Raw genomic sequence first — 25,285 nt, 5'->3', positions numbered from 1 at the left:
TTGTCTGTATAAAAAATAATGATAAAATTATCTTTGGAAGCATTTTTCAAAAATTTTTATTTATGGTAAAACATAATTACAATAATTTTTTCTTCATTCTATGTCTGTCTCACTGGGAAATTCGTGTAGATACACGTAGGAGGCATTAGGAGAAATTAGACCACTTCAGGCTGAAACTTGATGTTGAAACCTAAAATGAATGCGCAAATGGTTTTGCGTAAAATAAAATGCTAAATTCAAAAGGAAACACGACTTTTAAAAGGTCTTTGGTAAAAAGTAATCGCAAATTAGGTAAACTATTTGTGTACGGGTATATCAAGTGTTGAACCGAAATAAATTAACAGCCAGTTTGAAAATCAGGCTCTTCTAACAAATTAAGAAGACAATGCAAGGATTGTGCGCACTACTCTGTGTCCACCCCTGTGGCTAAATAATGGTGGTTGGTTAATCTCTTAGTTACTTTGTTTACTCTAAGGTCAATCTAGACAAAAATGAAAACCATTAACGACGACGACCACACACAAATAAACAACCTTCAACATGTCGAGTTCAAAACCTCGTATCGACTGCAGTAAAGCAGTCCGAAATTCGAACCGCACAAACAGCGCGCGTGCAATGTTTACCAAAGTGACAGATGTTGTGCATTCCACGTTTGCCAAAACCACAACCGAAGGCAGACAAAGTGACAGGCTCCTACTCCTCGCTCCCTCCCGCCTCTCATTAGTCGTTAGTCATCTGCGTGATTATTGTTCGGGCGGAAAGGTCCCGAAATAGCCCGGGACACGTTCAACCAATATCAACATACATGTACAGGGGTCCATGTGCAAACAAACCCAAACAGGCTGACTAGCGTCTAGAGCGCTTAGACACGGCCCCCAAAGGAGCAATAACCCTAATGTTTATTCCAATAAGTTCAAAGAAATCTAAATTTGTGTATAAATCGAATTGACTTTGTTATGAGATAAAACCATCGATGTAAAAATATCACATTTGATAAACCACGGAGGAAAAAGGTGATAAACCATGGAACTGTGATCATAACTATCCACACATTTAGGGATAAACCTACATTTTACGGCGGAGTTCCGAATTTCTACCAATTTATAACGTATTTCTCCTGAACACATTGTTTATTAAGTTCCTAAAATAATATATGTTGGTTTTGAAGATAATATCTATACATTTGTAGAGACGAAACGGTAATCATACGAAATTTACTCAATAGAAAAAAATCGCAAAGTACCTATGCTCAGAAAAATATTCAAAACAATTTGTTCTGTTATTTAACATGTTAAAGGTACGAATAAAATTCACTGTGTATCTTGAAAGACAAATAAGGCATTTTTGTGCAATTTAGATACCTATAGCTTCGATCCAAGACAGAGTTGGCACAGCAAACGCATTGTCCTTATTCTGTCACATTCGTAAATTAATAATTTTTCACATCCGACCAAAGATATTGATTCTAGCACATAGTGCCATTTCTTCCCGGTGCGTCCCGACTCCTTCCATCCTGAAATGTGGGTTATATAATATACCAGCTGAAGTCTCGACTTTACACAATTTTTTTCTAAATTAGATGTAGACAGTAATTTTCGTCTTGTTTTGAATGTCAATTATGCAAACATTCGTCAAAAAGTATCAAAATTCTGCTTTTAAGGTGTGGGAAAGGTGGTGTTTTTTGAAATTTCGTTCCGTTTTGAAAGACTGTGTCTTTCATCAATCTTGGAATGAAACTGTAGATTTGCATGAGAAACAAAGCCACGCTGCCACAGACACTCTGCTTTATAAAGGTTGTTCGGGTAAAATGTACAAACACTTTGGAGGTGATTCTACATGATAGTACAAGTAAAAAAAAAACTTTTATGGATAATTTCAACGTTTTAAGGTAGTTTTTAGGTTAAAAAACAACTTGTTTGTAAGGGAAAATAAATATTCTTTTATAGAAAATATTTTTGTACGGGAAAAAACAACGGAATTTCGAAAAAAAATTATGTGTCTTTTTACTTCTACCATCATGTAGAATCACCTCCCGAAGTTTATGCACTTTACCCCGGACACTCTGTATACAGGGTGTATCGGCACGTACCCGACAAACTTTAACCAGCTATTCCTTAACACATTTGGAGTAAAAAATGTTATGGGCACTTTGCTGTCCGGTAACATTTTTTTTCCATTAAATTTCCGTCACTGTCATTTGCATTGTTTCTCGTGTTCAACTGCTGTTAGCAAGTGTGTCAAAAAGTGTCCTCGCTCTTTCGTACACACTAAATAATAATAGTTAAAAATGAGACGAATGGTGCCGCGCCATTTCGTTGTGATTGTAAAAGCGCGCCAACGTAGGTACGTACGTACATTATTCAACGAAACTCGAACAAAATATTGCCAGACGGGTTTTCAAACTTTGACAAAGGATAAAACAGTGGTCACATGTGGTGAAAATATGAATAATAAATTATTTATTTAAAAAAATGTTACCGGACAGCAAAGTGCCCATAACATTTTTTACTCCAAATGTGCTAAGGAATAACCGGTTAAAGTTTGTCGGGTACGTGCCGATACACCCTGTATTGACTGTGTTTTGGTAAAAAAAAACTTCAATCCACATTTATTGGATTGTTGTTGTGGTTTGTATAGAATAGTTTTCAAAGTACAACATTTTTTTTTTTTATGTATATATATAAAAGATTCGCCTGAGAGTCCTTCTGTCTTCCGTGCAATCGTTATTTGATTAATGTGGTGCATAAGGCAACCTTTCATTCTTTTCGGATCTTCTCATTCGTTCGTAATTCGGTCGTGCATGGTTTTACGCACGTACGACTCCATGGATATTCATAGTTTTAGTAGTAGGTACTCTTTCAAACCATGATCGTGATGGCCTCCGTGGTAGAGGGGTAAAGCTCTCGACTATTAATCCCGGGGTTGAGGGTTCAAATCCTGGCGTGCGCAAGTAAATATTATTTGATTGATTTATGTTATTTCTTCATTAGAATAATAGCATACTTGCGGCACGTTCTAGAATGGTAGATGTATCGTATAGTATCGCCCTGATGTAAGACTACCATTCAGAATTGAAAAGTTGCTTGAAATGACTTTGGCCGTGATGTTTATACAGATACTTCTCCACCTTCCTCATCCCATCTCCTTCTTCATCCCTCCCCTCCCCACTAACTTCAGCTTCACAACATACCCCAATTGGGGATGCCATAGTCTCACTGGTTCCAGATAGTTGGGAGCAGTTGGTTTTCACATTTAACAACTTAATTATTCGTTGTTTTTATTCTAGAAAAAAATGATAATTACGATTTTTATTTTTATGTTGACGAATAAATTTTCTGTAATGATTTAAAATGTACCATTTTTGATTTGCCGCCAAAACGACAAGTTCGGCGCTGGCTTCACGTCGGGCGTTTTCTATGTCATAATGACGTTGTAGCCAGTTGGAAACGTTTCGGAATGTGCGGTTTTAGATCGTTTTTTAAAGTAATAATTATTAATGAAAATATTAAAATTTAGTGAGATAAAAAAAATAAACTTACCTTACACATTTATAACAGTATTATAGTTTGTGAAGATACTCTATTATGTTAGAAATAAGCACCGTATCTTCAGCATACAACGGGAAATAAATTTTAACATAAAATTCATACATAAAATAATAATTATTTTCATCATTGAATATTATTGATACACGGCTAGACAATTATTATTGGCCTTTGGGCCTGACTGCTTTCTTATAACTTCTTGGAACTTCTATCTGTTGAGCGCATATTGTGGTTAATTCTACGGTAGATATTATTTCGTAGTAATTAGACGCTTAAAAGGGAGATACGAGGTATTGTGTAATTCTATGCGCAACTTACTTCCTTCTTCAGACAAACACACCTTCTACAGACGATACCAGGGTGGTACATGGTTTCGTTGTATTAATCTATTTTTCATTTGGTAGCCTTACAATACAGAGTGTCCGGGGATAAATTGCGCTAACTTCGGGAGGTAATTCTACATGATGGTAGAAGTAAAAAAGATTAATAACTTTTTTCGAAATTCGAATGTTTATTATCCAATACAAACACATTTTTTACCTAAAGCTACCATAAAACGTTGGTATTTTTTGATGATAAACTAACGTTTATAAGACAAGGTTTTTTATGCATAGCACAAAGGATAACAAATTATTATAAGCAATAATTAGTTGCATGAAATATCAACAAAAATTGAAAATATCTCCCGAGAAAAAATAAATGACGCCGACGGGATTGAACCCGCACCTTCTGATGTCCTGTCAGGTGCTCTGGACCACTGGGCTACGTCGGCTAATTCGGGTCTGGTGATTTCGGTAGCGGCGCATTCAGACTGTATAGGGGTGCGATGCGCATTTCACCGCAGTCTTCGTTCTACAAAAATCTCAATATCGCAGGTTTCCCTCGTGATCTACATCATCTTTTGGAATGCTGTGTGGAGAGTATTTTGAAGGAAAATGAGGAGTAGTTGGGCCCATTGGGTCCGGCCCTGCGTTGGACTCCGGTAGAGAACATATTATAAAGAAACCCGTTTCATGAATTCGCTGTTACCCACTGTTACCTCTCCGGGCGATTTAACTGGGAGATTATTTTGCACCGCTGCAGTGTTACAGGCATGGCGTAACACAGGGACTAGATCACCATCTCAAAACGTGTGGGATGGTCAGGGCCGGCCCTAAGCCAAACGACGCCTGGCGCGAGTATACTTTAGGTGCCCCTTGTCAACTAGTAGACGCCTAGGTAGGTGATCACTGCAATCAATAATATTCCGATGTCAAACTAATAGACGCCTTGGTAGGTGATCACTGCAACAAATAATAATATTCCTATTACAAAACTAGTAGACGTATAGATAGGTGACCACTGCAATCAATAATATTCCTATTACAAAACTAGTAGACGCATAGATAGGTGATCACTGCAATCAATAATATTCCAATGTCAAACTAGTAGACGCCTAGGTAGGTGATCACTGCAATCAATAATATTCCGATGTCAAACTAGTAGACGCCTAGGTAGGTGATCACTGCAATCAATAATATTCCGATGTCAAACTAGTAGACGCCTAGGTAGGTGATCACTGCAATCAATAATATTCCGATGTCAAACTAGTAGACGCCTAGGTAGGTGATCACTGCAATCAATAATATTCCGATGTCAAACTAGTAGACGCATAGGTAGATGACCACTGCAATCAATAATATTCCGATGTCAAACTAGTAGACGCATAGGTAGGTGATCACTGCAATCAATAATATTCCAATGTCAAACTAGTAGACGCCTAGGTAGGTGATCACTGCAATCAATAATATTCCAATGTCAAACTAGTAGACGCCTAGGTAGGTGATCACTGCAATCAATAATATTCCAATGTCAAACTAGTAGACGCCTAGGTAGGTGATCACTGCAATCAATAATATTCCGATGTCAAACTAGTAGACGCCTAGGTAGGTGATCACTGCAATCAATAATATTCCGATGTCAAACTAGTAGACGCATAGGTAGATGACCACTGCAATCAATAATATTCCGATGTCAAACTAGTAGACGCATAGGTAGGTGATCACTGCAATCAATAATATTCCAATGTCAAACTAGTAGACGCCTAGGTAGGTGATCACTGCAATCAATAATATTCCAATGTCAAACTAGTAGACGCCTAGGTAGGTGATCACTGCAATCAATAATATTCCAATGTCAAACTAGTAGACGCCTAGGTAGGTGATCACTGCAATCAATAATATTCCGATGTCAAACTAGTAGACGCATAGTTAGGTGACCACTGCAATCAATAATATTCGGATGATTTGTATTTTTTGTGGAGCGCCGTTTTCGTGAAAAATAATCTCAAGGGCGATGTGTTAGGACTGTTAGGTTTTATCGGCGTCTTGGCGCCTTGGCAACTCCGCGCACGGAGCGGACTGCTCCAATGGCGCCCGCATAGTACCGGCCCTGGGGTTGGTTGTGTGAAATTTCCTACGAACAGTCGTTCGCTTGGATAAAACGATGAGTTCGCAATGGGAATGAATGCGCAAGGCAACCTAACCTAACCTAACCTAACCACCAGTAAGGCGGTTGTGAGGCATGGAACTGGCAGATTAGGGAAGGAAGTAGAGATAATGCACTAGAAATTAGATTAGAGATGCAAATTGCATGACACCCACATTACCATTGCCTGTCTTATTGAAATTAAAACCTAATCGACCCAGAAAATTTTATTTTCATAAATTTGAATATCATTCAAATCTTGGAAGAGGAAATTAACCTACTTCCCGATATCGGATCGAGCTGAAACACGTCAGAGAGACTCGTTGTCGATGACAATGCATTCTATCAACTTTTAGTGTCAATCACGTACACACATGCGGACATGTACGCATTTCTCTGAAATCAGATGAAATTACAGCAGTTAATATACGAAATAAATTACAGTCCTACACGATCGGTATTTGGCAAGGTCGGTGATACGATCGACTCCGATCCCTGGGAAAGAAGGCTCAATCCTAAGCCAAAACAAAAAAAAATCAAAATACATTTTAATAATTATTATTATGGTTTCCCGACCTGCAGCATGATACTGCCGCTGATAGCTCCGTTGTAACCTCTCTCTCTCTGACACAAGCAGTAGAGGCTCGTGACTTGAGTGTGATAGATTGCTAACTTTCAAAAATTCGACATAATTGGTGTTGTTTAGTCCAAAACAATTTTTTTTTCGTAAATTCGAATTTTCGTACGAAAATTTTCAGCAAATTTCAGTTTGGCCGATTTCCTCGAAATTTATACACAAAAAACCGAAAAAAAACGTTATCGGCTATAACAACATCAATAATGCCATTTTAAAAAATATATATTATCACTCTAGTACACCCAAAAGTCACGAGCCGCCACTGGACACAAGCATCTTTTATGAGAAAGAGGAAATTAAACTCGTATAACACTGTCTGGAAATTTGTGAATCTACGTCACATAGAGAATCGATATTGTGACAAAACTTTTTTTGATTTGAGTTTTTGAGAAAATATAACCCGAAGCTGGAATGCAATCGGTCGCTAGGTAGTTAATATCAACTATTTAATCTCTTGAAAATGTGTAGATCCGGCTCTAAGGTTTTTAAAAACCTTTAGTTGAGATAAAAAAAAGTTTTTTTGTGTTCGCTACGCGATCGCGATTCACCAATTTCCTACTTGAACTACGAGTTTCCCGACACCGTGTATATCCGAGGGCAGAATTAACAACAACAAAAAAGACATTTTATTACAGCTGCGTGCCCTTCTTTCGACTTTCGCCTCCCACACTAGCTGGTACGGTCTGCTTGGCAATCATAAACCCCGCGGGTTCAAATCCCACGCGAGGCGTTCTCCTCAACACGACCGTAGCAATGATAATAAACTAAGCATTCCGCCACATGGACAAACAGCGCGAGAACCACCACTAGGTATAACAGACAGACAGACAGCAACAGTGGTATAAATATTATATCACTGCTACTGTCCAATCAAGACCAAATGAACTGGGTTCAAGCACTGACCAGATAATTCATAGAAGTGTCCTACAAATCCTTGACGGCCTCCGTGGTTGAGGAATAAGATTCTCGACTAAATCTCGTGCAAATCCCAGAGTGCACAAAAACTTGTTTCACGATTAAGACTCCACAATGTAATGTACAGGGTTTTCCAATAAGAGATGTTATTTTGATATTCAATCGTAAAAGATCAATGGTTTCGTTGCTTGTGTGGCGCGTAGCGCCGTCTTGTTGAAAGTAAACGTTGTCCAGATCAATACCATCCAATTCCGGCCATAAAAAATCATTAATCATCTCTCGATAGCGCAATCCATTCACCGTAACTGTTGCTCCAGCCTCATTTTCGAAAAAGTAAAGTCCAATGACTCCGCCAGACCATAAACCGCACCAAACAGTTACACGTTGAGGATGGAGAGACTTATCAACAATAACTCTTGGGTTTTCCGAGCCCCAGATGCGACAATTTTGCTTGTTGACGAAGCCACCGAGGTGGAAATGGGCCTCATCACTCAAGATGATTTGCAATTGATTCACTCAAGTGAATTTTAATAATTTCAATGCGTTGTTGAAGCGTGTATCGTTCCATTTTTATTAATGGCGTAGTTTTTACTTGTCAAATGTCAAAAAATGACAGCTTCAAAAGTAACATCTACCGAAATAGCGGGCTATTCAAAATAACACCTCTTATTGGAAAACCATGTATTTAGTAAGGGTTCAAAAATAAGCAGAATATGGTTTGAAAAGGCGATGTAAATAAGAATGTTAGAGGGAGCGCGATTATATTAAAAAAACGATAATAATTAAGCGAAAATATTTAATAAAACGAGAAACGTTTAAAATATAGCAAATATCTCTCGACAATTGTCTGAGTTGCATTTAAAGATACACTGAATATTTCCATACCTACAATATATTAAGGCCCCGTAGTAAGCGTTCAAAGATGGTTTGAAAGGGAGATTTACGAATGTTAGAGGGAGCACGCTAATATAAAAAAAAGATAATAATTAAGCGAAAATGGAGAAAATATTTAATAAAACGCGACACGTTTGAAATACAGAAAAAATCTCCCGGTAAATGCTTTAGTTATTATTAATTCAAAGATACACTGTTAATTTTTTCATGCTTATAACATATTAAATAACAGAAAAAAACATGTTTACTTTGTGATTTTTTTCTATCGATGGAATTTCATATAATTAACGTTTCGGCATAACAAATGTATAGATATTATCTTCAAAAATAAACATATATATTTTTTGGAACTAAAAAACTTACAGAGTTAACGAGAAACTTGTTATAAATCGGTAGGAATTGTGTGATTTTTAATAATTTTCAAAGCATACTTTTATACAATTACCGCAATTAATGCATAGATATTGTCTTCAAAAATAAAAATAAAAACATTTATTTTTAAGAATTTAAAAACTAGAAGTGTTCAAGAGAAATACGTTATAAAACGGTAGAAATTCGGAATGATTCGGGCTTAAAAATACGATTATAATTATAGGCGTAAGCGAAAATATTTAACAAAGCATGACTTATTTAAAAGAGATCAAAAATATCTCAACAAATTAATGTCTTCAGTAGAATTTAAAGAATTCCAACAACATGTTAAATAACAGAACCAAATGTGTTTTTTCATAGTTTTCGGAGATACATTTTTTAAGAGCTTAAACAACGTAAATAGGCGTATGTTATAATCGGTATAAATTCGAGGGCTAAATTGATTAAAAATAATACATATTATAGTGTATTTGAGGCACGTTCCAGAGTGGAAGATGCTCTCAATATCGTCCTGGTGAAGAATCACCATTCAGAATTGAAACGTTGCTTGAAATGGCTTTAGCCGTGTCTGGTGATCAGACCGGAATATTCATGTATTCCCCCCGCCTGTCCCTTTCCCATCTCATTCCCATCCCCACTACCTTTGGCCTCACTTCTTCTTCTTCTTTATGTGCCGTATCAGGTCCCCCCGACGTTGGCGATCACTCTAGAAAATGTCTCTTTGTCTTGCGCTGCCCGGAATAGCTCCTCCACACTTCTAATGCCGGTCCACTCTCGTATATTTCGCAGCCAAGACATTTGTCTCCTACCAGGCCCTCTGCGACCCTCTTTGGCCTCACAACATACCACAATTTGAGATGCTATAGTCTCACTGGCTCTAGACAGTTGAGTTTTCTCAAATAAAAAATGATAATTTCTATACTTGAAACCGTTCGATAAATTTCATTAGAAGTGAGGAAAAGTTGAGCTTACTTCGGGCAGGCCGAAACGCCCACAACACACATCTATCCATTGACATCTTCAGTGGGTTCAAGATACTTGCCCGAATTTCGGCCCACACAATAAAATGCCAGCAGGAATTTTTAGACAGGTCGTAAATTGGTGTGATAAATATTTCAGTAGACCGTTTACTGGTGACTACTGACTTGGTGCTTTTCTTTCAAGTCTCGTTGAAAAGACGTGACATTTGTTGACAGTTGGTCTATTTATATTTTTTTATGTGGTACCGTACCAAATTCCCCATTAGCATGGTATCGAGGGGAATATTCAGTATGGCATCTCTGAAATATAAAGTTTATATTATTTAACCCATCGATATATCAACTCTAGATAAGGAGTGTTATAATTACAAATTGATAATCATAATAATCTTGGGAGACAAATTTGGTCTTGTAGACCAACAAAAGATAAAAATAATCTTTTAACTACGAAAAAATGCACTTTCTTTTTTAATAAATGTTTTCATAACCCAATTTCTGGAACCAATAATTTCGATTTTTTTAACATTCACACGCCCTGTCTAGAATTTATTGGTCGATGTTTTAACCCTATCTCAAAAAGCGGATTGCTGTCTTTGGAGAACACGTGGGAGCGCTCATTTTTACTTAATTTTTTACTCCAATCATAGAAAAGTTGAGAGATTTCGAAAACACATTCTTTCTGTTTGTAGAATTTGTAAGAAAAATGTACGCCACTTTTCTTTCGTTCATATAATAAAAAATATTTTTTGAAGTTAAACCGATTGTTACGATAGCGGCGTGAAATATGAATTATTCGTTTGGCTATTTTTAGGATTTTATTAATGGATTGCATTATAAATATTTAAAGAAAACTGGAAAGAATTATTATTTATCTATCTAACGTCAAAAAAATATGGACGCCCGGTCATATATGGCCCTCAAATGCTGCAGGGGTTAAAATGAAGTGACTCCATATATTCGATGAAGAAGAAAAGCTGCTCAAAAAAAGTAGTTTTTTTTTTCCTTTTTTAAATCGCTTTAATGTTGAACTCTCAATGATTTAGACCAAGAACCGTCACTGGAGTTAATATTGATAAAAAAGTGGGATACTGTTGAGACAGCGAATGTGTTTGAAACTCTCTCGAGTACAGAGCAAGTGTTGCAAGTTGCCTTCACAATATGCAGATAATATCCAGCAGACGAGATTGCCGAAGTCAGAACTAACCTAACCAACAGTAAAGCGATCTGTTGTGGAAAACCCGTTCTCCGCAATACAGAGTCCCATATTACGCACTGACTAACTTACCGCGGCCACACCACACAATAACACAATGGTGTACTTTCGCTCGTTACGTGCCGAGATAAGTCGTTATAATTATTCTAAAGGTAACAATATTATACTAGATGGTTTGGTGTGGCGCCGACTGCGTTTTGAATTGTTACGTCATCTGTACCGCCGTTGGTAATTAATAGAGTAACTCTCTCGTTGCTTAGCTGTTTATGGGTGAATTGGGAAATTTGTACAAGGTGTATGAAAATTCGTGGTATGAGCGATTGATTGCATAATAGGTGGATACTTAACTAACTAACCATCTAGCTGTTTCCCGGCAGGGTTAGACAGAGAGGACTCAGTCTTGACACACACTCCTTACCTCATGTACATTCATGCATCGTCTCATGCATATATTTCTATTATTCTGACTTTTGACATGGCCTGACTCCAGTATCTGATTCACTTGATCGTGCCATGCCTTCTTCGGGCGTTCCAGACTTCCACCGTTCACATTTCTCCTTACATTCGTTTTTTCGTTCATTCGCTCTACATGCCAAAACCATATAAGCGTCCCTTTCTTAATAACTCATTACGCTTACATCAGTTTTGCATTCTTTGCGGATCTCCCTTTTTCCCACGATCATACATGATACAGAAAATTTCAGCCGTGCGCCACACTTCCTGAAAGACTTAAAAACAAGATTACAAAAAAAAACAAGACGTTTTCTCCACTTCCTGAAAGACTTCATATAAAAAACCAGATTAAAAAAAAAAACAGACGTTTTCTCCACTTCCTGAAAGACTTCATATAAAAAACCAGATAAAAAAAAAAAAACAAGACGTTTTCTCCACTTCCTGAAAGACTTCATATAAAAAACCAGATTAAAAAAAAAAAAACAAGACGTTTTCTCCACTTCCTGAAAGACTTCATATAAAAAACCAGATTAAAAAAAAAAAACAAGACGTTTTCTCCACTTCCTGAAAGACTTCATATAAAAAACCAGATTAAAAAAAAAAAACAAGACGTTTTCTCCACTTCCTGAAAGACTTCATATAAAAAACCAGATTAAAAAAAAAAAACAAGACGTTTTCTCCACTTCCTGAAAGACTTCATATAAAAAACCAGATTAAAAAAAAAACAAGACGTTTTCTCCACTTCCTGAAAGACTTCATATAAAAAACCAGATTAAAAAAAAAACAAGACGTTTTCTCCACTTCCTGAAAGACTTCATATAAAAAACCAGATTAAAAAAAAAAAACAAGACGTTTTCTCCACTTCCTGAAAGACTTCATATAAAAAACCAGATTAAAAAAAAAAAAACAAGACGTTTTCTCCACTTCCTGAAAGACTTCATATAAAAAACCAGATTAAAAAAAAAAAAAACAAGACGTTTTCTCCACTTCCTGAAAGACTTCATATAAAAAACCAGAAAAAAAAAAAACAAGACGTTTTCTCCACTTCCTGAAAGACTTCATATAAAAAACCAGATTAAAAAAAAAAACAAGACGTTTTCTCCACTTCCTGAAAGACTTCATATAAAAAACCAGATTAAAAAAAAAAAACAAGACGTTTTCTCCACTTCCTGAAAGACTTCATACAAAAAACCAGATTAAAAAAAAAAAACAAGACGTTTTCTCCACTTCCTGAAAGACTTCATATAAAAAACCAGATTAAAAAAAAAAAAACAAGACGTTTTCTCCACTTCCTGAAAGACTTCATATAAAAAACCAGATTAAAAAAAAAAAAACAAGACGTTTTCTCCACTTCCTGAAAGACTTCATATAAAAAACCAGATTAAAAAAAAAAAAAACAAGACGTTTTCTCCACTTCCTGAAAGACTTCATATAAAAAACCAGATTAAAAAAAAAAAAACAAGACGTTTTCTCCACTTCCTGAAAGACTTCATATAAAAAACCAGATTAAAAAAAAAAAAACAAGACGTTTTCTCCACTTCCTGAAAGACTTCATATAAAAAACCAGATTAAAAAAAAAAAAACAAGACGTTTTCTCCACTTCCTGAAAGACTTCATATAAAAAACCAGATTAAAAAAAAAAACAAGACGTTTTCTCCACTTCCTGAAAGACTTCATATAAAAAACCAGATTAAAAAAAAAAAACAAGACGTTTTCTCCACTTCCTGAAAGACTTCATACAAAAATCCAGATTAAAAAAAAAAAACAAGACGTTTTCTCCACTTCCTGAAAGACTTCATATAAAAAACCAGATTAAAAAAAAAAAAACAAGACGTTTTCTCCACTTCCTGAAAGACTTCATATAAAAAACCAGATTAAAAAAAAAAAAACAAGACGTTTTCTCCACTTCCTGAAAGACTTCATATAAAAAACCAGATTAAAAAAAAAAAAAACAAGACGTTTTCTCCACTTCCTACACCCAAAAGTCACGAGCCGCCACCGCTCGTAACCCAGAATGCTATAAATTACACCCGAGTACAGATTGTCTAACTTATCTTTACCGCCAATTTTGTAAAATATTTCTTATCATCCCACTTTTAGAATCATAAGGAGTGTCAATTTTCATCATGAATTGAATTATAGATAGCTATGTAATATCTTAGGACGGCTACTTGCGAATCAGCTAATTTCCAATTTTACCACATGTTTCCAAACACCGTGTGTCTGACTGTTTAATGAATGAAGGTGACGGCTTTGGGAGGATAATTTGTTGGCATTTAAAAGCGCTCCATAATGGACAATGGACGCTAATGGCTACACCAAATTAAGGAAGACGTGTTTTTGTATTTCGTTCCGTGTCCTACTCGTACAGAATAAAGAACTGACAACTGGTAATTAATTTGTGATTAATTAATGATAATTGATAAAAACCAAGGAGGTACAGTATTTTTGATGTTACGAGACAAGTTGATTATAAAGATTTCCCCCCTACAAGGAATAATGGCATTATAACGGGGTCGATGCATTTCTAAACGATATTGATTTACAAGGTAAAAGTAATTTGTAGTGGTTTTTTGGGACATGTCAATGTCATTTTGATAACATACTTAGGACCCGGTATATCAATCAGTCTGTATCCTCGCAATGCAAGACATTTCTCGCTCAAATTTAAGCGGGCTATATCTGCCGCTCCAGCGTATCAAGATAAGTGGCAAAATATTTAAATTTTTTAGACGCCGAGGTGCTAGCAATAACACATGTCACATCTGACATTTACGTCTCACCGACTTGATATTGATAATGAAAAAAGTTGATGTTACACGTAGAAAAATGAATATTGCTAATTTATTAAGAATCTTTTTAAATTATTGGTAATCTGGTTAAAAACGGGATTGCAGGCCTTAGCGAATGAATTAATAGGTTTTAGTAAATGAATAATTTATTATCACGATGTCGAAACACGTGTTCATAAAAATTAATTAACAAATAATAATTATTATTTTTCGGAATAACTTATTGAGTAAAACCTCAAATTATAATATTTAAATATTGAAGACAATATTAGTGATTTTTAAACGCAAATCTGAAACAGAAAAATCAGAAAAATTAAGTTATTCCGAAAAATAATAATTCATTTCTAGACTTGCAGAAAAAGTCAATAGATGTCGCACATTAAAAATAAAAACAATAAGATAGGTTTATCTATAAGACGCTGTCTAGGATTGCATTTAGTTCGGGTTGAATCTTGCGATCATACATAAAGATAGTTGCCAATAAAAATGTGCGGTGAAAAAATGAAGACAACGTTGGTAGTTCTTATTCGAAGTATGATACAGTTAAAAGTGACCGATGAGGATAGGGTCCCATTAGCGCAGTTGGTAGAGCATTGTCCCGGAAAGACAAGGGTCCTGGGTTCGAGTCCCAGATGTGACCGTTTCCTTTTCTGATTTTTCTTTTTCAGATTTGCGTTTAAAAATCACTAATATTGTCTTCAAAATTTAAACAAATAATAATGTTTATTTGAGTGTGCAATGCTCTGCCTGCCAGAAAAGTTTACGTTTAAGTTAATACATAAAAAATCAATATAGAAATAAATAAAAAAATGAGTATTTGATGAACACGTTATGACTCTATGGTGGCTTGAGTGAAATTCTCCATCTCTGGTGTAGAGGCGCTCCCTGCCACTGGGCAACGGCCTGGACAAGAGTGTTGTCCGATCTCTGGTAGCGCTGACTCGTCCCGGCTATTCTGTGGCGCATCAAAGCAGCGAACCCATGCACCCTGCACGTGTAAATGCCGGCCTGCAATCCCGTTTTAACCGGATTACCAATAATTTGAAGAGATTCCGAGTACTTATTTTTCTCCGAGTAAACAATTAAATTGAAAAAGAACTTACTTTTTTCACTCTTAACCAGCAATCCTTTATATCTCCTATCCGCCTCTTGATATCTGGCCTTCCACCGCTCAGCGTGAGAGCTAGCAGTGGCCCAACCCTGCCGCTGCTCCCAGCCACCCTGCGACCCCATCGTCTGCTGGACGGGGTGTCCTGCCTGACCCCCCTGCTGATGGGTCATCAGCTGCTGGGGCGGCTGCATGTCCTCGCGGGACCCCGTCCTGGACAGAGACATCGGCCCTCTGGTAGAAGGCGAAGAGAGACCGGAGTCGCCGGATTCAGATAGGCGGAGTGGGCGGGGTTGGGGTATCCTGAATGGAAGAACAATTCATTAGTAAAGTGAAAATACTGAAAATGCAATCAGTTTTATTCAAGACTAGCTAACGTGTACCCGGCGTTACTAGGGGTTGTCCTTAGGAGAGGAATTTTCCGTAGGCCTTTGTAAGAGATACAATTCGGTAGTACATTATTTTGATCAACCTCATAAGGTTTAGCCAGCGTTGGAAAAGAATTTTTCGACTTGATTACAAAACATTGACTTTTCTCTACTTTCTATACATATAATAGGCATGGTTTATATATAAAAACCTTCCGGAAGAAATTTTCTAACTGATAGTGGAAACCAAATCAAAATCCGTTGCGTAGTTTAGAATAACTAAGCGCACAAACAGACATACTTTGTTTTATACTATTTAGATATGTTAACCCACAAACTATAGTGTTAACTAATCAAGCAATAAACCACCTCTAGTATATACAACAACAATAATATGTTAATATAAATAACTAGTTGTTCTGTAAACAGTAATAGACCTCGCGTCCAAAAAAGTATGTTTCTAATTTTATCTTATTTGAACCAAAACCAAAATTTCCTCTAAAATGATAAGATTTGCAAGTAGGTACTTAAGTACCTACCTGCTTAATTATAAAACATATATTTTATGTAACACTTAAAAAAATTTCAAATGGAATTATACAAATTGTCCAAAAAATCGTCAGTATCTCAATGACAATTCTTTATTCAAACTTTTTTCGGGCAGGTAATCACCATGATACTGAAAAAAATGCGAATAAGAAAGTCTAAATAAACACAACATTTTGAAATTTGAAAAAATAATCTTCACAGAGCCACTGAACGTACAAACCAATTTACAGACAGACGAAATTCAAAATGGTCGAGTTAAAACAGGACTTCGCTACGATAGATCAAATTTCTAAATATGTGAGTTTGTGCTGAAGTACCAAAGACTCTCGAACAGTGATCTCTGGCGTCGTCAAATTTCCACAGAAGAACCATATTCAGTTCGTAAAGTCATTTAAATTATTAAGTATGAAGCTTTTAAATAATATACATTTAACTGTTTAAAAATTTGCAAGACTTTCCTGGCGTCTTCACGCCATTTCTAAGAACGTATTTTTTATTAGATCAATATTAGAGGTTAAACAAAGATGTTATATCAGAGAATAAGAAATGAATTTATAAGAAACTTAGAAGAAACCAAATCCAGGAGTAAATAAAGTAAAGAAAATAGTATATACCTAAACTAAGAGTTGGATGAAATGAATAATTAGAAGAGGTTCTAGACCGCAGACCACAGATGAAGGTGTGAAAACGAAAATAATAAATTCATGCAGTATATTACCCCTCTAACCTTGAAACCTTGTTGGCGGGTGTGATGCCTCCGTTATTGTTGGTGCAGTCGGGGTGGGGAGATAGGGAAGGGGAAGGGAAGGTTTGGGATCCGTTCATCTTAAACTTCCTATTTTCCATTGGTGGGCTCGCAGGGCTTTATCGCAGCATCTCTGGCACTAGGACCAGGCGGCAGATTACCATTTTAGGGTGAGATTCTGAAACAAATAATAATACTATGTTAATAATGTTATGTACAAGGAATGGGAGAGGGCACCAGGAATGACGCAAGTCTAAGTACCAAAACGTAGACCAGGGATTGACAGACTTTCATGGGAAGAGTCAAATTGACAAGGAAACAGGAAAACAATTTTTTTTTTTTTATATTAACTCCACACAGGAGGCCCTGAAGAAAATAATTTCCCTCAGGGCCTATGTCATCTTTGGGGATGCTGTGTGGAGGGTCTTTTTGTGGAGAGGAAGGAGTGAACATGGGTCTTGAAGAGTCCCATGTTGTAGGAGGGAGGAAACACAGAGGCCGGCGGTTCGTTCCACAGCCGAGCTGTTGAACTTAAGAACGAATCGTAGAAGCGACCCGTTCTCATGTGACAAATGTCAACCGTGTTCAAATGTTGGGCGCGTGAATGTATCATAGAGTAATAAAATTCTGGGGGAAAAAAAAGGGAGGAGATTTAGAAAAAGCACTCTATCCCCTTTTCCAACTCCTTAACCCGTGGAGGTTCCATGATAACTCAACACAGTGACAATTCAACACACCTTTAAAAAGTGATATGAAGTCATTAGAAACGATGAAATTTTTTTTTAAACCTAACCTAACCTACTAAACCCAGTTAATAAAGTTTTTGTTTCATCACTTTCCATGACTTTATATAACTTTTTAAAGATGTGATGAATTATCATTTTGATGATTTATCCGGTCACCCCCGTGGAACGCCGATGGGTCTCTGGAGATCATTCGAGCATTCTAATATTGATTATTAGAATAGTTTGTATTGCTATTTTGACATTAATGCTTCGAAAAATGTATGAAAACAAAATCAGCATCCTTTGGGCAGTAAAATTTAGGTTAGTTTCCACTAATATTTTTTTCTGTTTTATGCTCCGACCTTCAAAAGGTTAAAGCAAAAATTTTATACTCCCTAATGAAATTTTGCACACTTGACGTTCAAAATAAAAAGGAAAATTACTCTCTGCAACTGATTTCGAAAAACTCTGCGTAACTTCAGCTATTTCTGAGATAAAAAAAAAAAACAAAGATTTCAATATAAAAAACCGGTTCCTCTTTTAAATTATCATTTACGTAATGAGTTCTGTATAAAATCTAGCTCTAAAAGAGCTGAGTTGGCAACACTGATGTTGATCAAGTCATAGTTAGTTTGGCGGTTCTATCTCATACGGCTGGTTGAGTGGAGGAGTTGATATCAGAAGCCCACTAACCTAGACGGACCAGGCAACTGCTCGATAGGGAAACTGCCACCTCAGGAGACACATACAACCGTTGGGAGTGAAAAAAATACCAATTGATGCAGGAAAGGAAAAGAGGATGAAGAGACTCCAATTTACCTATGGTCCCAATGTCCTGGATAGGAACAAAGCTCAGCTACCTGGGAATTGGGAATATACATTGTGCAAATAGGAGGTATAGCCATCCAATGAAAAACCAGTCTTTCACAAAGGGACCTAGTTACTGTTAACTATCCCACAGTCAAGTAAGGGAGTATGTAGTACCCAAAATTACTATCCTCATTATATTAGCTTAAATACTTGGCATCATTTTAGCATTTTACGTATTTCTGCGCTAAAATACTAAGTTACCATTAATAATTGGAATTTCTATAGTTTAAAAGCCCATAAGACAGAAAAATGCATGGCGTCGTCGGAAGACCAACTTGGTTACAGACGTTTTGTTTGGCATCTTGCCCTGTCGAGAGTTAATAATGGGAGATACTTGAAGTGAAATTACATAAATGCTATGTTTTTATTTTCTTCCGACTTTATGTCCGGGTTAAATCTTCCCCACAGGAAAGACTAAACCCTTCCACATACTTTTCCACAAATGATCATCTAGTCAATCCACATTATGCAAGTGCTCTATATAAGCATAATAAATACAAAACAATACAAGATCAACAACACGTCAACTCGCAGATCAAATGGGAAAATAATTCACCGACAAGAGATATTTTCATATCAGAGGGTTCGGCTCGGTAGAACTCCTAACTGGACCTATACATCCTACTGATCCCTCAATATAAATATGTATTGTTATTATCATTTATAGCACAATGGGACCACGGCCTGAGTTCTTACGGAACTGTGTAAACTGTCTCGGTTTTATTAATAGAAAAAATAAAATAGGCCCACTAATCAATGACAACAAAACTTGGCAGGACTTGTGACCTCATCATGCAGACAGGGTTCAATTGCTATAACTTATTTAGAGTGCTTTAAAATGGGACACGTCACCTACATTTAAGAGTGCTTCCTGAATATACCAATTTGAAGTACATTCACAAAACTTTTTAAAATCGTCTTAATCATTTCAGAAAAACATCATAAAGAAGCAGATAATTATGATGCATAAGATTACGTGTAATATCTTTTATCTAATCGCGCCATCTCTTTGTGATATAATGTAGCAATATAATAATAATTGCATGCCGCAAATTATAATGATGTATTTTGACTTCCTTTGAAATAGTTGATGATAATAATGGCGTATAGATAAAAAAAACATGCAGTGGTGGCGGTATTAGACAAGAGGTCGTGAGGTCATTTCCCGCGAGTGCAACGGAAAAATGTGCAATTTCATCACAAAACTATACATAGAGATTGTATTTTATCTGCACAACACTGTCAAATTCAATCACAACTACGAGTATAACTAAGGAACTACAAGTTAGTTGTTTTAATTTATTTTTTAGTTTTTGTGTACCGCATGAAAGTCCCAGCTGCTCCCAACCATCTGGAGCCAATGTCGTGAGGCTGAACGTAGTGGGGAGGGGAAGGATATGGAGAAGATTAAGGTGGGGGAGTACCTAGCTATTCAGATCTGCTCACCAAACACGGGTAAAGCCATTACAAGCAACGTTTCAATTCTGGATGGTGGTCTTACACTAGAGCGATACTGAACGCATCTACCACTCTGGAACGTGACGCAAATATATAGGGTTTTCCAATAAGAGGTGTTATTTTGATATTCAATCGTAAAAGATCAATGGTTTCGTTGCTTGTGTGGTACGTAGCGCCGTCTTGTTGAAAGTAAACGTTGTCCAGATCAATACCATTCAATTCCGGCCATAAAAAATCATGAATCATCTCTTGATAGCGCAATCCGTTCACCGTAACTGTTGCTCCAGCCTCATCTTCGAAAAAGTAAGGAGTCCAATGACTCCGCCGGACCATAAACCACACCAAACAGTCACACGTTGAAAATAGAGAGGCTTTTCAACAATAACTCTTGGGTTTTCCGAGCCCCAGATGCGACAATTTTGCTTGTTGACGAAGCCACCGAGGTGGAAATGGGCCTCATCACTCAAGATGATTTGCATTTGATTCACTCGAGTGAATTTTAATAATTTCAATGCGTTGTTGAAGCGTGTATCGTTCCATTTTTATTAATGGCGTAGTTTCTACTTGTCAAATGTCAAAAAATGACAGCTTCAAAAGTAACATCTGCCGAAATAGCGGGCTATTCAAAATAACACCTCTTATAGGAAAACCCTGTATTTGTTTAAATTCTAACATCGATATTTTTTCAGATTCACTGCCCAACTTTAAAAGGAGCATCATGTCAATGATATAAACTGTTTAATGCGCATACATATGCACACCTACACAAACATACATACACACACAAATATAATACACACGTCACCATTTACTAAATATACAAACCATATATGACATTACAAGGAACATTAAATTGTTGCTTAAAATATTTAATCTGTTAATTGTTTAATTACTGAGACCAATGTATTATTTGTTTGTATAAAATAAATAAATAATATGATATAACTACTTACAAAAGGTTATTTAAATTGCACATTTTCAACATAATAGAGAAACGGCTATTTTTCTGAAGTCTTGAAAGATTACAACCAAAACACAAGAAACAAAACTTGTTCTCACTTCGAAGATCGGTGTAAGACTCAATATTATTATAATTGACAGCGATTCAACCGCAAAAATAACTTTATCGAGGTGAATAATCGTAAAATTGCGGTTTTATTCCTGGAGCTAATGTTGTGCGTTCCTGGAATCTTCGTTCTAATACGAGCACTGTGCGAATTTTAAATTTCAGAACGTCATTTTATTGAACAAATTCTATTTCGGTCAGTGACGTCAAGGGCGAGTCATTCAACTCTATAAGTTGACACTTAACAAGTTGAATGACTACTGACTACTTTATTGTACAGTTTACAGGAAGAAACATGACTAAAGGACTTCGTCTGGCGATGGTTATTGTAAGAGCATAATAAGTCTGTCTTGATCATTGATTGGTCTATTGGTTTGCTTATATGACTAGGTCACGAGAACTGACAAAATTGCGTCCAAAAATGCTTCGAACATGAGACTCAATTATGTTTTACTAGCTGAGGTCCCCGGCGTTGCCCGGGCAATAATAATATTCCTCTTATTTTGAAAAATTCATTGAGCAATTTTGTTGAAGGGGTGGGAAAAAGGGATGGTTTAAAAAGATGGGTGGTTTTTATTAATATCATGTCAATAGTGATCTTCCCCATGTTTTAAAGGCCAAGTGTGCAAAATTTCATCAATCTCTGAATAAAACTGTACATTTGTATAAAAAAACAAAGTTATTCATGAGATATGAGAGGAATAAATGGAATAACTAGAATAGTGAATAAATGCACTTTAATCACGGGATAGTGTGAATTCTTGACAAATCAGTTCCAATTTTGAAAATAACAATGTTAAAATATTAAATTATAGGTAGAGACTGTATCGCTTGTCCGAATTCTTCATACAATCATTTCCCATTTTGATTTTTTTTTAAACTTAAATTCAAGGCATTTTTTTGTTTGTTGAACGAGATTTCACGCAGGACTAATGCAAAGCACATACAATCGAAGTTAGTATGTAAGATAATATTATGCATACTGTGTTTTACACGTTACTTGATAAAAACAGATCACGACAATACAGAACATTATAAAATAGGACAGTGATAAAACAGAATAACGATAAAAAATAACAATCATAAAAGGAACAGTGATACAACAGAAGAGTGATAAAAAACATAAGACAGCAGGAGTAGAATTAAATTAAAATAAATATCGTGTGTATCTTAAACTAAAAAAATAAATTTTAACTTGAGTTTTAATAATACCGAATGAGTGAATCAAACCTATCGATTCACCCGACTCTCTGAATCAGAACGAATTGATTCACTAGCACGAATAATGGTACTGTCAGACCGCTTACGCTACGCCATACGCTTCGAGCGTTTTTTGTGCGTGGCCGATATCACTATATCGCTCGCCATACAATCCCATACAGACATGTCACACCAGCAGATGATGTGTTGTAAGTGTGGGTGTCGCCCAGATGATATGCCGTGATCTGCTAGGCGGGCGATATTTGAAAATGATGCGACCCCTTCATCAATTAGAGTCAGATCAATTAGGTAGCTGCCATGGTCACGCGGCTGTCAGCTGTCAAAGTGTTTGATTCCGTTGAAAAGAATGATATTCCGTACTCTCCCACTCATCCTACGAAGATCATAGCTTCGTGTGACACTACAACATATAATCTAAATAGGCCACGGCCAAAAAAGGTTTGATGCGTATAGCGTAGTTTAACACAGGAATTAACATCATATGTATCGTACCATTCATATTAATTCGTTACCTGATCATAAAACGTCCACAAGATTCATGTAACTTTGGTATTTATGCTGCACGAGTGAATTGAAAGAATCAATTCAATTGACTCTGATTCAATTGATCCCTGGCATAAATAAACATGGTGTAAATGATTGTTGATTACAAATATGCTTTACAACAGACCGTTCATGTTTATTCCTATACTAATGTTAAGCTTTGTTCTGCATAATACCAATCTGGCATTATAAAGATTTGCTAAATACTAACATGCTCAACATTGAGATCATTGCTGATCACAAAACGTCCACAAGATGCATGTAACTTGGGCACTTATGCCAGACTCTGATGAATCAGAACGATTTGATTCATTAGCACGAATAAACATCGTGTGTATCGTATCATACGAATTAATTCATTACCTGATAAGCCAATAAGATTCATATAACTTATTGATATATTTATTGACTCCATTTATGGAATTAAGCATAATCTATACCAGCACTTTGTTGCATCCTACAAATTAGAGTAGCGTTGATAACGCAGTTTTAGTGTTGTGTCTTACATGTAGTATTGATCTAATTTTTTACGTTACTCTTACGTTTTTCTAATACTGTTTCATATTTTTTAATTTTATTATTATTTGTTAATATATTCTCATTATACTTGTAATCACAATTTTACATTTGTGTTTTCGTAGATCTATTTTGTACCTACTTTATAATGGATTACTTCTACATACTGTTAGTGTTTCCTATATAATACAGATATTCTCCTATGTACACTGCATCTTGTATCACTCTAATGTAAAAGCCTTTTTAGACGTATAAATAAATAACTTGAATATTTATAATACAGAACGAGTGAATCAAACGAATCGATTCACTTAACTTTGGTGAATCAGAACGAATTGATTCACCAGCAGCAATAAACCCATGACCACAATGGATTAATACTCTTGCCCAAAATAGTCGATAGTCTGGTGCGACCAAAGCTCTTAGCGGCTTAGCGATAGAGTTTTAGAGCCTACAGCTTTGTACTGCTTAGCTTACCGATGAGTAATGTTAGTAAAAACAGCTGACGGGGATAGAAATAGAAATAACACGTGCTGTATGCAATGCGTATACTATACAATAATATTATATATGTATACGTGCGCTGTGCTGTAGCTGATATCTACTGGAATTTCAGTTAAGGCGATGCACTACGTCGTGTAATATTTTAAATTGAGCCGCTATCAATAACAACCCTTACGTAGATGGCGATAAGGTTTAAATTCCCGCTGAACACATTGATTTATGCAAGGAAAAAACATAGCCAAAAAGTGCCTTTTATTTTATTTTGTGGATGTTCAGGCATAAATATTTAATTTTTTTCGATCATTTTATAAATAACTTCATTTGCCACATTATACAATAAAATCACAACCGAAAATGGGTTCATAAGTAGGAGATTTTGAACTTTACAGCAGTTTTAATAGGAATTTACATTATTTTTTTCTGGGCTTATAAAAAGATTTATCTAAAAAATACTCGATTATTTCAAAGGACAAGATGTATTCTACTCGCAGTATTTAATTAAAGCATCTGAAACATTTCTAGGCGACCAAATTTTCAAACCAAAAACACATGATTTTGCATTACTACGTATGGCATCACGTAGTAATGCACGCCCCGGTCAGATCTGTCCTTCAGAGGCTATAATGGAATATGATGTTTGTGGCTAGTAATGGCCTTCCGAAGCCTGAAGGGTTAAATGAAAAAAAACACACTTTGTAATACACCACTTTTTATTCAATTGATAACTGACAGCCAACCAGGTTTCGCTTATATCAAGCTTCATCGGGGTTATTGTACATGGTTTTCCAATAAGAGGTGTTATTTTGAATAGCCCGCTATTTCGGTAGATGTTACTTTTGAAGCTGTCATTTTTTGACATTTGAAAAGTAGAAACTACGCCATTAATAAAAATGGAACGATACACGCTTCAACAACGCATTGAAATTATTAAAATTCACTTGAGTAAATCAAATGCAAATCATCTTGAGTGATGAGGCCCATTTCCACCTCGGTGGCTTCGTCAACAAGCAAAATTGTCGCATCTGGGGCTCGGAAAACCCAAGAGTTATTGTTGAAAAGCCTCTCTATCCTCAACGTGTGACTGTTTGGTGCGGTTTATGGTCCGGCGGAGTCATTGGACCTTACTTTTTCGAAAATGAGGCTGGAGCAACAGTTACGGTGAATGGATTGCGCTATCGAGAGATGATTAATGATTTTTTTATGGCCGGAATTGGATGGTATTGATCTGGACAACGTTTACTTTCAACAAGACGGCGCTACGTGCCACACAAGCAACGAAACCATTGATCTTTTACGATTGAATATCAAAATAACACCTCTTATTGGAAAACCCTGTATTAACTCA

General features: G+C 36.2%; 1 protein-coding gene across 3 annotated transcripts in view; it reads right to left on the bottom strand.

The window, feature by feature from the left end:
• The window catches only part of LOC149411740 (uncharacterized), a 66,245-nt gene that overhangs the window by 25,760 nt on the left and 15,200 nt on the right, over positions 1 to 25,285 (bottom strand). For 2 of the 3 annotated variants that reach the window (XM_089646928.1, XM_089646929.1), the window contains exons 2-3: positions 17,011 to 17,215; positions 15,371 to 15,678 (exon numbers count right to left, since the gene is read on the bottom strand). In XM_089646928.1, coding sequence (XP_089503054.1) covers positions 15,371 to 15,678; positions 17,011 to 17,138 — 436 coding nt within the window. In that variant the 5' untranslated portion in view covers positions 17,139 to 17,215. The remainder of the gene's footprint in view (positions 1 to 15,370; positions 15,679 to 17,010; positions 17,216 to 25,285) is intronic. The other variant, XM_089646930.1, reaches the window with a different exon arrangement.

This window comes from Hesperophylax consimilis, chromosome 25 (genome assembly GCF_061612785.1).
Source record: "Hesperophylax consimilis isolate HC1 chromosome 25, BYU_Hcon_1.0, whole genome shotgun sequence".
Lineage (NCBI taxonomy): Eukaryota > Metazoa > Arthropoda > Insecta > Trichoptera > Limnephilidae > Hesperophylax > Hesperophylax consimilis.
The sequence above is the reverse complement of the archived record's forward strand: the minus strand, read 5'-3'. Positions and strand labels throughout refer to the sequence as shown.